At 45.1% G+C, this 18,312-nt stretch overlaps 1 protein-coding gene across 1 annotated transcript in view; it reads left to right on the top strand.

Annotated features, from left to right (window-relative positions):
* The window catches only part of SLC38A9 (solute carrier family 38 member 9), a 345,812-nt gene that overhangs the window by 87,697 nt on the left and 239,803 nt on the right, over nucleotides 1–18,312 (top strand). The window contains exon 9 of the mRNA XM_085631309.1: nucleotides 13,706–13,906. Within this exon, the coding sequence (XP_085487435.1) occupies nucleotides 13,706–13,906 (201 nt within the window). The remainder of the gene's footprint in view (nucleotides 1–13,705; nucleotides 13,907–18,312) is intronic.

The raw sequence follows: 18,312 nt of genomic DNA, 5'->3' as shown, positions 1-18,312 counted from the left end.
ATTCTCCTACACCAACCTCTCCACCTTTGGGTCATTTACTATTTACACCAACTAACTCTCCACCACCACCACCACCTGATGATGATGATGATGGGGACAGGGGACAATATTATGCTGATAGATCCCTGGAAGGATTATCACACAGATTCACCTTTAAAGGTAATTTAGTATATAGACCCCCAAGCACTAAACATCCCTTCATTACTTCCATTGGAAATTTGTTGGAAGACAGCATCTGTTTGGAGGCCTTTACCATCCTGGGGGATTTTAATTACCACCTGGAGGCTCTTCGTAACCCAGATACTGCTACTCTTATGAATAGTGTAGACCTCAGGCAGCAGGTCACGGGACCCACTCATGTGGCTGGACATACCCTGGATGGCATTTTTTCGAACCACCCAGGTCTCCAGGTTACGGGAGGGCTACCCCTGGTCTGGACGGACCATGCGGCCGTCCAGTTTGAATTAACCCTTAAGGCCCAGCATTTAGGGGGGGGCAGGTGTTAAGAAACGGATTGATATCCGACCATGGAACAAAATGGATGGAGATGCGTTCCAGGAACTTCTCACCTCAACGACTTTACAATCGAATTTGGGGGTGGAGGAAGGGACGGTCGCTTACACTAAATGGGTGGAGAACGCTTGTTGCAAACTAGCCCCAGCCATTAGTATTCTGCCCAAGAGATCATCTCCCTCCGCCCCCTGGTTTACAGATGAATTGAAAAAAGAAAAACTTAGGTGCAACGCCTGGAACGCTCTCGGAGGAAAGAATATAATGAAACGGAGAAGACTGCTTATAGAAATGGTTTATCGAACTATAAGCAACTTCTGTTTGCCACTAAACAAAAATTCTTTGTCAATAAAATTGAGTTGGCAAAAAACTCAGATAAAGAATTATTTAAAACTGTCTTAGATCTGTCCTCCCCACACCCGGCTACAATACAGCCTAGTCAGGAACTCTGCGAGAAGATTGCCAAATGCTACCTAGATAAAGTAGAAGTGATTTTTTTCGGCACTCAACGGATCTACTACAGCAGGAAGCGTTTTAGAGAAGGAGGACCTTGGGCGTACCAAAGATCCTCCCGCAGCCCTCGATAGTTTCGAGGACCTGTCCATGGACCAAACATGTTGCCTTCTTGAAACGACTAGATCAGGGTCACCATATGACCCCTGTCCGGTGGCTGTTGCCAAATTGGCAGTGGAACCCATCACTCAGGCACTTACACCCATTTGTAATGCTATGATTGATACTGGGCTTTTTCCCAAGCTTTGGAAGGTGCATCTATTCTACCCCTACTGAAAAAGCCCAACTTAGATCCGACCGACCCAAATAACTTTCGCCCAATATCTAGGCTTCCCTTACCAGCAAAAATTATAGAAAAGGCACTAAATATACAACTAGGTGCTTTTCTCCACCAAACCCAGGCGCTGGATCCAACTCAATATGGCTTCAGGAGTGGCCATAGTACAGAGTCAGCACTCATAAAAACAACAGATGAGATCAGGAAAGTAGTTGATCTAGGCGGGAAAGCCGTCCTGATCATACTAGATCTATCCACGGCCTTTTATACGGTCCATCACGACCTCTTAATGTCAAGCGGACTGGGTGAACATCAATCGAGGCCCTTTGCTCTGCCCTGCGGGGTGCCGCAGGGGTCGTCATTGAGCCCGACATTGTTCAATGTTTGTTCCCTCACTGGCCCCTATCAATAACACCTTGGGTTTTGATCTCGCCTCCTATGCAGAGGACACCCAAATTGTGGTGTCTCTTCTGCCAGGACAGGAGGGGGGCATGGATAATCGTTTTCATAAGTGCATGGTAGCAGTGAGCGATTGGATGGCGAAAAAGTGCCTGAAGCTCAACTCTGATAAAACAGAAGTTATAATATTTGAGAACGCGCCTAACTTTTGGAATTCGAACTGGTGGCCTTCTACAATGGGAGTACTTCCTGTCCCCGTGAAGAAAGTAAAACACCTGGGAATAATAGTCGACGACAAATTAAACCTGGGCAACCAAATCAATTCAGTTTCGTCATCAACTGCCTTTGTTCTAAAATCAGTAAAAAAGATTCTGCCATTCCTGCGAGTAGGTAGTCAGAAAACAGTGGTCACTGCACTTGTTTTGTCAAGGCTTGACTATTGTTATGGCCTCTATCTAAACATCCAGGAACGCTATTTAAACAAACTACAAAGGTTACAAAACGCAGCCGCCAGATTACTTACTGGGGCTCCCGGTAAAAAAGCGAGTGCTTTTCAAATCTTTGTGTACTGTTTTTAAAGCACTCCAAGGTACTGGACCAGAGTATCTGCAGAAGCAATTCAACTGGAACATACCTACAAGAAATTTACGCTCATCAGGAGCTAAAATGGTGATAGTTCCGCTTACTAAAAAGGTTTCATGGGGAGGACGAAGATTTGCCTTCGAAGCAGCCAAGGCGTGGAATGACCTTCCGGCCCAGCTCAGAAATTCCCCAGATCTGCTGGCTTTTAGAAGGACGTTGAAAACTTGGTTGTTCAATAATTGAAACTACTCCATTGGTGATAGCTGAAATGACCGCTAACTAGCGCCAGGACACCCTAGGGTAACCGTTGCGCTTTATAAATAAATGTAACATAACGTCACAGATCTTTACCCTACGAAGCCTTCCCCAATGTAGGACATATAGAATTACTTGCTAGAGCTGCAGAATGGCCTGGAGTGCAGTTACACAAGGAATCTTTAGAGGAAGATTTACTATTTGAAACTCTCAGTACCACACATAGGGCTACTCACACTCTGCCTATGCTTAAAGGCATGATGAGACATGCCGTTGACATCTTTAAAGATCCAGCGCAGGCTCGCATTCTCACCCCCATGATTGATAAAAAATGTAAAGCTGATTAATTAGAGCCTGTCTTTATTAAAGGTCAACTACCACTAGACTATTTGGTAGTCTCTAATGCCCTAAACAGGCCAATTCACAAACTAGAGGCGATGCTCCCCCTCCAGACAGAGTCAAAACTATTAGACGGCTCTGGTAAACGAGTAGCCGCCTAATCAGCAAATCATTGGCAACACTCAGGCCCTGCTAGCTAGACATGATAGGGCACACTGGGACGAAATAGAGCAGTTGCTACAACACCTCCCAGAAGAACACAAAGCAAAAGCCCAAGATTTAGTTTAAGAAGGGAAGCTCATTTCCAATTCCTCAATAAGATGCACTTTAGATGCTGCAGACACCGCAGCTAGAGAAATCACACTGCATGGTTGATGATTTCTGGTTTCAAACCAGATGTACAACAGTCTATTTTAAATATTCCTTTTGACAAGAAACATCTCTTCGAGCCCAAAGTAGTTAAGTCATTAGAAAAAATGAAAAAAGACACAGAGGTAGCCAAGTCTATGGGAGCTCTGCAGTCTCCCTCTAATCGGGGCTCCTTTCATTGCTCCTTTTACCATGGAGGGTCCCACACCATGTCCTTAGACAATACTACCACCTCTAACAAAGACAACAATCAATCTTCCTCTACAAGAGGTTTCTTTAGAGAATGATATAGAGGTAACCATAACAAAGGTCGAGGCAAGGGTTCCACCCCGCCTATTTATTTATTTGACGAGTTTTATGTAGCGCTGGCTAGACCCGGAGGCATCGGAGCGCTTTACATAAAAATAATTGCGTTACGAGTTACAAATTACATCCGTTACATGAGAATAGCACAGGAAAAAAAACAATGCTACAGTAAATCGTAGGAGGGAGGGGGAGGAGAGGAGACACAGCGGGGAGACGAGAAGAACTGTGCCCAATGTCCGACTGGGTACGTGATGGTCGAGGGGGTGAGCCCGGGCCAATCTCCTCTATAGCTGTCTAGCAGCTTCACCGGGCATCAGCTATGTAGCTCGGGTCTCAGCGGTCAGGACAAAATAAAAATAACAGTTTTGCATAGTTCCATTAGATACAGTAGCATAGTCAAACATAGACTAACACGCAATTCCCCCCTCCCTCAATAAGCAGTGACTTGCCTACGCTTCCGCCCGATCATCTAACCCTGTCGGGGGACGTCTTCTACATTTCTTCCCGATTTGGCAAACTATCACCACAGACAAATGGGTGTTAGGAATTATCCAACATGTTATTGCCTGGAGCTTACCAACAATCCTCCAGACATACCACCACGTTCTCACAAAATGTCACTAGAACATTTAGATCTACTTCAGCTAGAAGTATAGTCTCTCCTCTCCAAAGGAGCCATAGAACATGTGCCGTTACAACATCAATTGACAGGTTTTTGCTCCCTGTACTTTCTCATCCCCCAAAAAGACGGCTCCTTGAGACCTGTTCTAGATCTCCGAGAACTAAACCTCTACATACTGTCAGAGCATTTCCACATGGTAACACTTCAAAATGTGCTCCCGCTTCTACAGCAGGGCGATTTTATGTCTATTCTAGACTTAGGACACATATTTCCACATTCCCATTCATACCGCTCATCGCAAATACCTCAGATTCATGCTAGCAGGTCACCATTACCAATTCAAAGTGCTACTGTTTGGAGTCACCACTGCTACAGGGGTATTTACCAAATGTCTGGCAGTAGTTGCAGCACATCTGAGAAGACAAAACGTCCATGTTTTCCCATACCTGGACGACTGGCTCATCAAAGGCAGTACTTACCAGATGTGTCTCCAACACACTCAAACCACTATTCACTTCACCAACTAGGGTTTACAGTGAATGTGTTGAAGTCTCATCTACAGCCTTCCAACACGCAAACATATCTGGGAGTCACAATAGAAGCTCACAAAGCTCTAGCCTCTCCCAATACAGGCAGGATTCATAGTATTCAGCACCTTCTCACTCAATTTTAGCCCAACTAATCATTGTCAGCAAGAGTCTTCATGCAACTGCTAGTCATGATGGCGTCTTGCATTACAATTGTCCCCCACTAGACTTCACATGCGTCCCCTTCAAGATTGCTTAGCAAGTCAGTGGAACCAGTTGCAGGGTCGATTAACCGATCTAGTGTTGGTAGAATGGCCACACCCATCTCTCTGCAGTGGTGGAACCCACAAAATGGATCCAAAGGGCCGCCCTTTCTCGACCCTGCTCCACAGACCGTGCTAACAGCAGACGCACGCTCACTGGTTGGGGCGCTCACCTACAAAGTCACACAATCCAAGGATTATGGAGTCTAAAGTACAGGAGACTTCATATCAATCACCTAGAGCTACTAGCAGTGTTACTAGCGCTCAAAGCCTTTCAAACTCACCTAATAGGCAAAACTGTCCTAGTCCACACAGACAACATGACAGCTATGTATTACATACAAACACGGGGGGGAACATACTCTGTCCAACTGTCACGGCTAGCACAAGTCATTTGAAAAAGTGCCATACATCACAAAATGTATCTCCTAGCAGTACACCTTCAAGGACTAAACCATCAAGTTGCAGACCTTCTCAGCAGGCAGAGACCGCAAATCCACGAGTGGGAAGTCCCTCCCCAAATCCTTCTTCCCTACTTTCAGGAATAGGGGTTTTGCAGCGTGAATCTTTTCTGGATTCACATGCTGTGCATTATTCCGCCATCTAGTGGTTGGGTCCGGAATTGTAGTATTTCTCTCCCCCCTTTTTTTTTTTTTTTTTTTTTTTTGTTGGTGGACGTCCACATACCACCATTTGGTGCCCTTCTGTGACGTCGACGTGTCTCCTACGGAAGCTTCCACCTTTGGTCGCCATCTTCAGATTTTTTTTTTTTCTGCCTTTGGGTCTGGATCGATACGGAACGAGCTCCCAAGATTGGAGAGAGAATCGACGAAAAGAAAGGAAAAACCGGTAGGACGTTTTTATCCACTCTTCAACTTTCAACACGAGACGACCGGAGTTCGACAAAGGGTCAAAAAACAAGTTCTTCGACAACAATCGGAGAATGGGCATGCAGGGGGCTCCCTGTGCGCGGTAATGAACAAGACACCGTTCAAGCTTTGCAAGAACTATCATCACAAGTACGCACAGAAGGATCCGCATCCGATCTGCAACCTGTGCCTGCCGCCGGATCATCAGAGCAATGACTGTAACGCCTGCTCCGTCTTCACCCCGAACACGTTGAGGGTGAGAGAAAGGCACTGACGAGCCAACTACAACATGCAAGGCCAAGGACCACCGCCTTCGATGCGAGACGTGGGCCTCTCCAGTGAGGAGGAAGATAACGTTGCTGAAGGGCCAGAGGGCAATGAGGACAGAGATGTTTTGGTCGTGGAGGTCGAGAAGAAGACTTCGAAGGAGGTAAGAGAGTCGTTGACCTTGAAAAAACTAGAAGAGTCTCGAAAATTGGACTCTAGACCTCCAAAGGGAGCCTCGGCGTTGAAGCAATTGGCAACCGCAGCGGCATTCAAACAAAAACACACCGTAGGATCATTGGATAAGGACTCCGGAACAGCAAAGGTCCTCGAAAAGACAAAGATATTGAAAGACAGTCTGGAAAAGGACACCTCGACGTCGGAAAAAAAGAGAGGCCCAAACGAGCTTCTACGACCGGGTCGATGTCTACAGGCGAAAACCGGAAAGCCGAAAATCTTGACGCTGAAACACACGCGGTCGAGATAGAGAGAAAGGCTCGAAGCTGACATGGCTAATATTTTACAACGTAAAAAAGACTTCGACGACATCTTGAAGCAATTCAAGATACCGCCGCAAGAAAAGAATACTGTAGGGAACTGGCTCTGCATATACTATACCAAAGTGAGGTATAGTGTGCACAGAGTCCAGTGGAACCCCAAAGGTAGGCAGAGGTAAAGTTAGATAGCACCTCACTCTCTATTTGTGGTAGTGTGGTTGAGCAGTAAGGCAGTATCAGAGGACAGTGTTAAGCGTTTGTTGTACACACTCAGTCAACAAATGAATTCACACGCTCAAAGACTGAACTTCAGACCAATTGTTTTTGTATAAAAATATTCTTTTAGGTATTTTATTTTCTAGATCCAAGCAAGCCTGGCACAGGTAAGTTGATAAATACTTTGCAGTAAATATACAGTTTGAAATGCAATTGTAAATGTACTTTAACATGGTTACAGTTTGAATTACTGGTAGTTCAATACTGTGAAATGCTGTACATATACTTTATATTGACTTTGCAATGAAAATTACAGGTAAGTTACTTTTACGTTACTTTTGAGATTACTTTTTTTACTCCGTGTGATATGCCTAGATCTCACACTGGGACATTTCCTAGAGAAAAGGTAAGTTAAATCAGTTTTGCACAATTGTTATTTTTAGGTTTCCATACAAATCAACTCCACACTTAAAGCATTTTTCAGAGAAAAACAGTCAATGGATTCCTATGGAGAGAAATTAAGTTAACGGTTACCAGGTAAGTAATAGGTCTTTGGAGTGTAGGTTCGGCGGTTAGAACAAGGGTTCCCCCAGGGTCAAGGATGCACTCTCGTTACACCCTCAGCGGCACTAGGGCGGCCGGGTGCAGAGTGCTGAGTCTCTATGTTATCTAGTGGGGGATAAGGGCTGGTGGCTGCTGGCTAGCAGGCCACTCGGCTGTGTGAGCAAAGCTGCTGGACTTTAGCTCAGGGGATTTGGGGAAACAGATTAGCACCAAAGGTGCACCCTCAGCAGCACTAGGGTGGGCAGGTGCAGGGTGCTCTTTCGACGGCTTCAATGGAGGCCCCAGAGAACAGCAGGGGTCCAGAAACATGTCTGGTGGTGGCAGCTGAAAGCAGCCACTCAGCTTGGACACTAGTGGTAGGTTAGTTTTCAGGGGGCATCTCTAAGTTGCCCTCTGTGTGTATTTTTCATTAAATCCCACACAGGCATCAGTGTGAGTTTAATGTGATGAGAGGTTTGATTCCAAACTTACCAGTTTTCAGTGTAGCCATTATGGTGCTGTGGAGTTCGTAATGACAAACTCCCAGCACCATGTACTCTTAATGGCAGCACTGCACTTACAATGTCGAAGAATGGACTTGGACACTGTAGGGGTACAGGGCTCATTCACCTGTACCCTCACCACTGGTATAGTGCACCCAGCTAGAGGGGTGACTGACCTATGCCAGGGCAGTGGGTTGTAGGCATGGCACACACAGATATGTGCCATGTCGACTCTTCACTTTGTTCTGCACCAAGACACGCAGCCTGCAAAAGCAGTGTGTGAGTGTAGTGATACATGACCTCTATGAGTGGCTCAATAAGGGCTGCAGCCTTTAGAGGCCTTCTATGGTCACAGTGCCCTGCGTACCTGTGGTACCATTTACCAGGGGCTGACCTGTGGCTAGAGATGCCAATTAGGTTTAGGCTTCAGTGCAGATTTAGAGAAAGAACATAGGCCGTGGGTACCGGATTAACAGGAGCCCAGGGCACACTCATTCAAAGTACATCAGCAATAAAGCAAAAAGTGGGGGCAACCATGCAGAAAGAGGGCACTTTCTCACAAATACGGAAGGCGAAAAGGTCGTCGAAGATCTAATACCGCCGACAACCCCTACACAGATTGAAGAAGAGGAGGATGAATCATTCTTCTTCAGAGAAGACATCGAGGAAGATGAACAGACATATGCCGAATTGGCTATTTCAGAGGCTCAAGCCCTGCAATGGCAAGATCTCGACGCTGAATCACCGGAGGCGGCTGTGGAAACCGATCCTTCGAGGCCATCACCCCCAGATGACATTGGCATGTATAATCAGGTGATTAAAAAAGCTACAGAGACTTATGGTGTTCAACCTGAGGAAGAAAAACCACAGTCATCTATTTTATTAGAGACACTGATGCCTACACAGAAATCAATTCCTCCCAATGCTGCCAAGTGTACTAGACCAGGGGAAAGAGGCATTCAAAGAGCCTGCTGCAAGCAAGGCTATCACACCAAGAGCAGAAAAGAAGTAGAAGCACTCCTCTAAGGATCCCATTTACATCAGGGGATCTGTGCCAGCAGACTCTATTATTACTTCAACAGCAAGGAAAAGAGCAAATGTACCAACTGCAGTGGGACCTCCTCCAGACAAAGAAAGTAAGAGGATGGACCTGGTAGGAAGGAAGGTGGAAAGAAGCGCAGCTAATCAATGGCGCATTGTTAATTCGAATGCATTATTGAACAGACATGCTTATCAACATTGGGAGGAGGTTGGAGAGTTGTTAAAATATCTATCTGAACAATTAAACAAAAGAGCTAGCCACCTGGTGGATGGGGGTAAGAACATTGCAAATACATGTTTAAAATCAGCCTTGGATGCTGCTGAAACATCAAGCAGACAAATGATGATTGGTGTCACAGAAAGGAGGAACGCATGGCTTAGAATCTCAGGCTTCAAGCCAGAAGTGCAAAGTAACATCATTAACTCACCATTCAATGGGGAGCAATTGTTTGGAAGTTTGGTTGATGAAAAGCTCAATCAATTAAAAAAGGATGAGGAAACTGCAAGGTCCAAGGGTGCTCTGCAGTTCAGAGGCATGTGTAGAGGCACACCATCAAGGAGACCAGCGGGGAGAGGTTCACACCAACCTACTACCTCACATCAAGGTTACCAGCAAACGTACCAAGCTGGAAACCAGGGTCCACAACAGGTACAACAGCAGAGCCGGTAATACCAAGAAAGAGCATCCTTTCGAGGGCATCCCATGGCAGAGGTCAGACACAAAGAGATGGACAACAGACCTCTACTAAGTGACTGCACTCACAAAAAGGTACACTCACAAACAGCAGCAGTGAGGGCACACACAGAAAAACAATAAGTACAAAGACTAAAACAAACCAGTTTACAGTTCCGCCAACCTACCACCCCACTAGGAGGCAGACTAAGTTTTTTTTCTGCAGAAATGGAGGGAAATAACCTCAGACACATGGATTTTAAACATTATGCAGTACAGTTACTGCATAGAGTTAACAAAGCAACCTCTAAAGAGGAGGCCAAAGCTAAAGAGACATTAAAAAGAAGAATTATCTCACCTAGTCAAAGAGGTGTACGAACTTCAGGGAAAACATGCAATAGAGCACGTACCACACAGATAATAGAACAGTGGAGTGTAGTCAACATACTTCCTAATTCCAAAGGTAGACGGAACATTACGGCCAATATTAGCCCTAAGGTTTCTAAATAAATTTAGACGACTGGTTAGTAAGAGCAAACTCTTAGTCTTTGCAAACAGCATATAAAACAAATGATAGAGACACTAGTTCAGCTGGGTTTCTCCATACATTGGGAAAAATAATCAATAGAACCAGAACTCATAAAGGTGTTCTTAGGCGCAGAAATAGATAGTGTTAGGGAAAGCATTTCCAAGCGAGAAAAGGAGATCAGCCCTATTGAAGGAAACTCATCTATACCAGAGGGGGATTCATCTGACCGTGAGGACAGTGGGGAAATTACTAGGAACGATGGCCTCATGCATTCATTTAATGCCCAACATTCGTCTACACATGAGACCATTTCAGGAATGGCTCTAAACACAGTGGCCACAGGCAACAGGGAGTTGGGAGGATCTAGTGGTTGCAACACAAAAATGTAATTAAAAGATGGCATGGTGGAACAAACATAGCACAGGGGAGACTTTTCACTCCACCAACTCCAACAGTGACCATAACAACGGATGCTTCCCTAATAGGATGGGGAGCACACATGAACAGCCTCAAAGTAAGGGGATTGTGGACACAGCCGGATGCAGTGAAACACATATATATCTTGGAGCTAAAAAGAGTATTCTTAGCCTTTAAATCCTTTCAGAAAGAGCTCTACGGGAAAAGGGTGTTGATACAGACAACACAACAACCATGTTTTACATAAACAAACAAGGAGGGACTCAGTCTGTAGCACTCTCAACTCTAGCCCAAGAGATTTGGAGATGGTCATTCCCAAGGGAAGTAGACATTATAGCAGTACACTTACCAGGAAAAGACAATATAGAAGCAGACAGACTGATTTAGTTCCCACTCGTGGGATGTTGTTTGTCTGCTCAAACAGAAGTGAAAAATATTTTCACGAAATGGGGGATACCACAAATAGACCTATTTGCAACACCCCACAATGCAAAATACCAAAACTTCGCATCCAGGCGACCTTGCAGTCAGTTCCTAGGGAATGTGCTATAAACAGACTGGTCAGGGATATTTGCTTACGCTTTTCCCCCAATACCGTTACTGAACAAAGTGATCAGCAAATGCAGGATCAGCAAAATTACAATGATACTCATCACACCACAGTGGGCCAGACAAATTTGTTTCTCAGAATTAATGGAAATGTCTTAAGGAACAATGCGCAAACTTCCAAAAAGGAAAGATTTGCTAACAGTGCAAAACATGAAACTGCTTCATCCAGAACCATAGAGCTTTGGCCTAGCAGCATGGCTCCTGAAGACTTAGAATTTGCACATCTCAAACTACCAGAAAGCACAATGGCTGTCCTGAGAGAAGCTAGTAAGCCAACAGCAAGAAAATGTTATGCAGCAAAATGGAAAAGATACACACAATGGTGCCTTAAAAAACGTCTTTCAGGAAAGATTGCAAAAGAAAGAACTGTGCTAAACTATTTGACACATTTACTACAAAGAAAGTTATGTTTTACTTCACTAAAAGTACACTTAGCAGCATTTGTAGCGTATACAAGAGGGGACACTGGGAAGAGTTTCTTCACTTCACATGTGGTCAAATGGTTCCTTGAAGGAGCAAAAAGAATTGCACCACCAAAAATGGTACCAGCACCAACATGGAATTGAAAGCATGAAAGCACCATTCGAACCACTACATAAAACAACACCACAAATGATCACGCTAAAAACATTTTTACTGGCAATAACATCCCTACGTAGAGTTAGCGAACTGCAGGCACTAACACTACAGGAACCATACTTCCAAATAAATAGCAACAGGATCGTCCTGAGGACAGATCCTCAATTCATACCAAAGGTGGTATCAAAATATCACATAAATCAGAGTATTCAGATACCAAGTTTCTTTCAAAATCCAAAGCGGAAAGAGTTTTGCACACACTTGACGCAAGAAGAGTAGTCCGGCATTACATTGAAAGAACTAAGGAATACAGAAAAACGAAACAGTTATTAGTATCTTTTGTAAAAAGTTTTCTGGGAAGGCCAGTAACTAAAAACACAATTGCAAGATGGATAGCGCAAGCCATACAATTATGCCACAGGCAAGCAGGACAAACTTTACAAGGTGCGCTTCGGGCACACTCAACAAGAAAGAAAGGGGCAAATATTGCATTTCTAGCTAACACTCCAATTCAAGACATCTGCATGGCTGCAACATGGTCTTCAGTACACACATTCACAAAGCATTACTGTGTGGGCATTCAAATGGACAAAGAAGCACAAGTAGGACAAAGTCTTACAGCATCTATTTACAAATCAAAGTTTATCTTCCACCCAGCTACCACAAGACTAGCAAACCTCTACAAAGTCTATGCACAGCATGTGAATCCAGAAAAGATTCACGCTGCAAAACGAATAGTTTCTTACCTGTCAGTGTAGTTTTGCAGCTTGAAGAATTTTCTGGATTCACTAGCGAACCCACCCTCCTCCGCCAAGAAAGAGAACAATAAGGAGAAGAAAAAAAAGAAGAATCCGAAGATGGTGACCAAAGGTGGGAGCTTCCAGAGGAGGCATGTCGATATTGCAGAAGGACACCAAATGGTGGTACGTTGACACCCACCACCAACAAAAACAAGCATTTTTGACCCCCCCCCCCCCTTTCAATTTATTGAGCATAACCATGACTAATAATTTGCCTTTGGTTAAGTCATAACTTGTTGTACAAATGCATCTGACAGAATCCACATATCCTAAATGTTAAGTCTATAAAGGGCTTAGGGCAAAGATATACACTTCAAAGAATATTAGAGAACCATGTCAAGTAAAGTGTTTTACAGTTTATGCCTGTTAAGTTAAATCCTGTTTTGAGTGCTTTTTTCCGGCTTCAGGAGAAGGCAGTGCTTTATTAACTGCAAGAATGACACTCGCTAGTTAAAATGGTTTAAGTAGGTACAGTCGGAGGGGTGGTGCTTTATTTTAAGAAAATGTAAATCTTGTCCAGATCTTTACATGGATTCAAAGCGTTCAGGTCAATTTGCCTCTAAGACCAGGCAGCGCGAGATTTTCTTCTGTTTACTCCTCACATCGTCCCCACTGGTAAAACTGGAATGTTTTTCCTGTCACTTGTACACGACCAGGGAGACTTTTTGCGAAGGGGTGAAAAATGTCACCTCACAATTTTCACAAACATTGCTCATGGCTGTAAGAGGGTGGAGATGCAGTTCTGTGCAGTGCTGTGTTGTGATGAATGTAAACATGTAGCCAAGAACAGTCAACAGTTTGGGACTCATTTAGTTCAGTCCACTGGTGCTTATCAATTCTGCAACCAAATGAAGACACCCAGTACAGTCTCAAAAGAAACATTTGCACTGATAACTACAATGCAATAGCAATCATGCTTATGTGTACCTTTGCCATGTGTTTTTGTAAATGGAAAATACAAATATGGTGTGTACTGTGTCAGTGGCTAGCATTTAACATATGCAAGCTTTGGCTTATTTCCACTTTCAGTCTATTTCATTGGTGTTCACCAATTGAATGTGAGGTGGGCTTCATATTTATAACATATACTGTTAATAAATCCAGCATGGCTAGAATAAAGCTATTCAGTATACATCTATTTGTATTGTTCATTCTTTGTAGCTTCAAGGGTCCTTTTCTAACACAATTTTGTTTTTGTTTTAGTTATTTGTCCAAATTCTGGTACCAGTGACTGGTCAAATCACACAACCTTAGAGATATTTCATGGCAATACCACAGGAGACCTACCGCAATTTGAGCTGTGGTGGAGCAAAACCACAACCGTTCCAATTTATCTGATTGTAGTACTACTACCATTGCTGAATTTCAAATCACCTGCTTTCTTCGCCAAGTTCAATGTTTTAGGTATTGTTTTAAATATTTTTTACTATAGCACAGTGGGTATTCTGTAGCTCCCGGTCTACATTCTCATGCTTTATTCATTGTCCAATGATGTATCACAGCTGTTGGGTTTTAGATTTGTTTGCATCACATTCTGTTCTTTCAACCACTTGATATTTTTTTTCTTGTTTATTACTTTTTGTGCCACTTTGTGTTTTACAATTCTTTATGTTGCATACATTATTTTGAATCGTTGATTGCTTCAACGCTCTTGTGCATGCCCAGCTGTCTGCATTTATTGTGTGATTTTCTAAAATGACTTGGACAGTTCCATGTTTTCAGACTTTATTACAATTAGTAGAAACCTGCTCAAATTCATGCACACACATAAAATATAGCTGTTTAACCTTTAGTGAGTGAGTGTTGCATTTCACATGCTCCTGAGTATCCGCCTATTAAATTTACGAATAGCAACCAGGCAGGCTTTGTATCCATTAGACACAACCTTTCTGCTTTTAGACTATTAAGCAAAGCATGCCTTAAGGAAATACCAATCATTCAGATCTCAAGGCTGCAGACAATACCTTTCTTTCTTAAGCAGTATTGCATAGTCTACCCCATTATGACATTTACCCCAAATTGACATCTGACAGTCCCATGTTAAATAGGTTTTATATAGTTCCACTTGCCTTGTGGAAGGATCATCAACCACATTCCTCTAAGGTGGAGGGCCATCCCAGTTTCCACTGAAGTACATTCCAGACAAGATTACTGTCAGGGTGCTTCCTTGTAAGCAGAAATACAAAATATCCCAACTGCAAACCACAGGGGTTCACTTGAAGAACAGGGATCATCCTCCAGTGCCAGGTGGTCCTAACATTTGTTTCCAGTGAACTCTAGGATTCTTATACAGGTTGATTTCCATATATCTACAGGAGAAGGTGACTGCCTATTGCCTTACTTGAGATTTAAAATCTGCTCCTGAAAATTCATTAGTTCAAAGCCTTTTCAATGTTCTACCAAGGGGGGTGTCGGCTTGCCACTTCTCATGTCTTCTTGTGAAATGCCTTCCCGTATTCTTTGAGACACAAAACGATTCTTACATGTCAACTAAAAACATACCTCTTATAGCTTCCTATGACAAAAAACGCTTACTGTTAGTGCGCAAAAAAACGTTGTAGACCTTTCTAATTATAGTCTTGGGGCAATTAGTGGTTATTAAGCAAAATTGTCTGTGCATACTGTCCTTTACCCCATGTCAGGGCCGCTAATGCTAGTGTACACTAGTTGCATACCCAAATTGCTCCCTTTGGTTACTTCATGCCCCAAGGGTTGCAAAGTCAATATTTCATCTAGAAGGTGGGAAGGGCTACACCAGGTACAACTTGACAGAGTAAATACCCAGCCAGTGCAATAACTTTACAGAAGGAGATGTTCGAGGCATATGAGCTGCAGATTACGCACTTTTGCGTAGATCGCCATCTGGTGTTGGGCCCGGATGTTTGCAGTTTGTTTTTCCGCTTAGAAAGTCTTTGGAAGTCACGAGGTCGGTGACTCCTCCCTTGGTTCGTATTGCGCATGGGCTTCGGCTCCATCCTCAGATTGTTTTTTTCCCGCCATCGGGCTCGGATGTAATACTTCGCGCTCCAGTTCCGAACATTTCCAGTTCGACGATCGAAGCGGAATCCTCGCTCATCGCGGTATTGTTCAGATCCAGATCTCCTCAATCACCTTCTCTTCGACACATCTTCGATTCCAGTCGTCGACGGTGGCCTTCGGGCCTATCCAAGCTCCGGTCCCGGCTGATGGAAAGAACTCCATTCAAGAAGTGCCCTCGATGTGGGTCCAAATTCCCCCACACCGATCTTCATGAGGTGTGCACCTCTCCCCTGAACACGAGGCTCGAGACTGTCCCGCCTGCAAGTCTTTCAGATCGAAAAAGACTATTCGAGATCAAAGGGCCAGACGAAACATGGCGCACTCCTCGACCTCCGTTCCAGTCGACATCTTCGGGGACGACGTCGAAGCTCCGGGACAGCAGCACACCGAAGAGGACCTCGTCAGTGCTTCCAAAGCCGACGACTCGGATGTGGAGGACATCACCCCGGCGCAGAGGGTCGTGAGTACTATACCCCCTCCCACACCCGCGCCGATACCCAAAAAGGCTTCGGTCACGCCTACGCCTCCGGGCCTAGGCAAGACCAAAGACACTGCTTCAACCACCCCACCTTCGGGCCCGGTGAAGAAGCCTAATAAGCCTTCCGGCGGCTCGGGCTCGAGCCAGCCTGCCAGCGGTGCCGAGAAACACACTTCGGCACCGAAAAAGAGACCGGCCTCTACCTCGACACCGAGCTCCGCACCAAAGTCCTCTGTGTCGAAACCCAGCCTTTCGGTACCGACCAAACACCATAAGGCCCTCGGCACCGACACTTCCGCGCCGAAGCCTATCTCGGCACCGACCAAGAAATCGGAGGTTACAAAAAAGCACGGCACGGACAAGCCTAAAAAGTAATTGGCCCCGAAACCTTCGGCGCCGACGGAACAAACATTGTCTCAGGAACTGTTTACACCGAATCCCTTGCAAAAGACACTTACCAAGGATCCAAAAACTGGACATTTGGCACTCTCTTCTAAAAAGAGGCATTTGGACAAACCGGCTCCGCCTCCACCTCCAAAGAGGAAAGACTCTGCTACCTCCCCTTTCAGAGTGCCTTCCCCACCTCCTCCACCCTCTCCACCTTCTCCACCCCTGCCTCATCGCTCCCCGACCCCGTCTCCAGACCATGATGATCAGGGGGACCCATATTACGATCCAGGGGATGTGCCACAAGACCCCACCCCTACAGGATCCCCAGACCCATGGGACAACTATAATAATCCAGATATTCCAGATGTCCCACAAGATGACCTTTACCCGTCCAGGCCATCTCCACCAGAAGACTCATTCGGTTTTCACCACCTACTTCAGAGGGCGGCACATTATCACGGGGTAGAGCAACACACTGACCCGGTAGAGGAGGATTTCCTCCTCGACACCTTTGATACCGCACATAGGTCTACCTCCATACTACCTATGCTCAAGGGGGTAATAAAACATGCGCCAGAGGTTTTTAAAGACCCAGTCAGGGCTAGGGTCATTAACCCACGCATAGAGAAAAAGTATAAAGCTGCCCCCACAGATCCTGCCTATATCAAAGGGCCAGCGCCACTAGATTCCCTAGTGGTTTCCACTGCACGGAAGAGGTCAAACTCCCAGGCGTCAGGCGAAGCACCACCACCTGACAAAGAGTCAAAGTTACTGGACGCGTCAGGAAAGCGCACTGCGTCATAGGCAGCCAATATATGGCGTATCACCAACACTCAAGCGCTATTGGCCAGATACGATAGAGCGCATTATGATGAATTAGAAACCATCATGCACCATCTCCCAGAAAAATACAAAAATAGTGCCAATGAATTAATTCAAGAGGGTAAGACTATAACTAACACCTCTATACGCTGTGCCTTAGACGCAGCAGACACAGCCTCCAGGACCATTAATACTAGCGTCCTCCTCCGTCGCCATGCTTGGCTGAGAGTTTCAGGCTTTAAACCTGAGGTACAGGCTTCCATATTAAATCATCCCTTTGACCAAGAACATCTATTCGGCCCTAAGGTAGAGGAGGCCCTAGAGAAGATGAAGAAGGACACAGATCCGGCGAAATCTATAGGAGCCCTGCAGTCACACCCTCCTAGGCGCTCCTTTCGCCGCTCTTCCTTTCGGGGTACGGCCAGAGGCTACTCCTCAGATAGCGCGTCCACTTCCTACAAATCCCCTGCTCAATCCACCTTCACAAGGGGTTATCAAAGAGGCGGCTATAGGGGCAATAACGATAAAGGCAGAGGCAAAACAAATACCGCCCGCTCTGCCACACCGCCTACCCAATGACTTCACCCTGCTCCCTCCAGACCATCCCACTCCGGTCGGGGGCAGGCTACAAAATTTCCTTCACGTCTGGGAGACCATCACCTCAGACAGATGGGTGACCCAAATTATTCGTTCAGGGTACTACCTAGAATTGACATCTACCCCCCCAAACATTCCACCCAGGCAACGCCCAATGTCACAAGAACATTCCACGTTACTAAAACAGGAGGTAATCTCCCTCCTACAAAAACATGCGCTAGAACAAGTCCCCGCCAATCAGCAAAATTTAGGGGTCTACTCCCTATATTTTCTGATACCAAAAAGAGACGAGACTCTACGACCTATTCTATCTCCGGCCTCTAAACACATACATACATTCGTACCATTTTCACATGGTAACACTTCAGCAGGTGCTTCTGCTCCTCTCCCAGAACGGTACACCATGCTCACAGAAAGTACCTCAGATTTGTAGTGGATGGGCAACACTACCAGTTCAAGGTGCTCCCATTCGGGGTCACAACAG

This window comes from Triturus cristatus, chromosome 2_1 (assembly GCF_964204655.1).
Source record: "Triturus cristatus chromosome 2_1, aTriCri1.1, whole genome shotgun sequence".
In the NCBI taxonomy this organism is placed as follows: Eukaryota; Metazoa; Chordata; class Amphibia; order Caudata; family Salamandridae; genus Triturus; species Triturus cristatus.
This window is presented reverse-complemented; position numbering and strand designations above follow the sequence as displayed.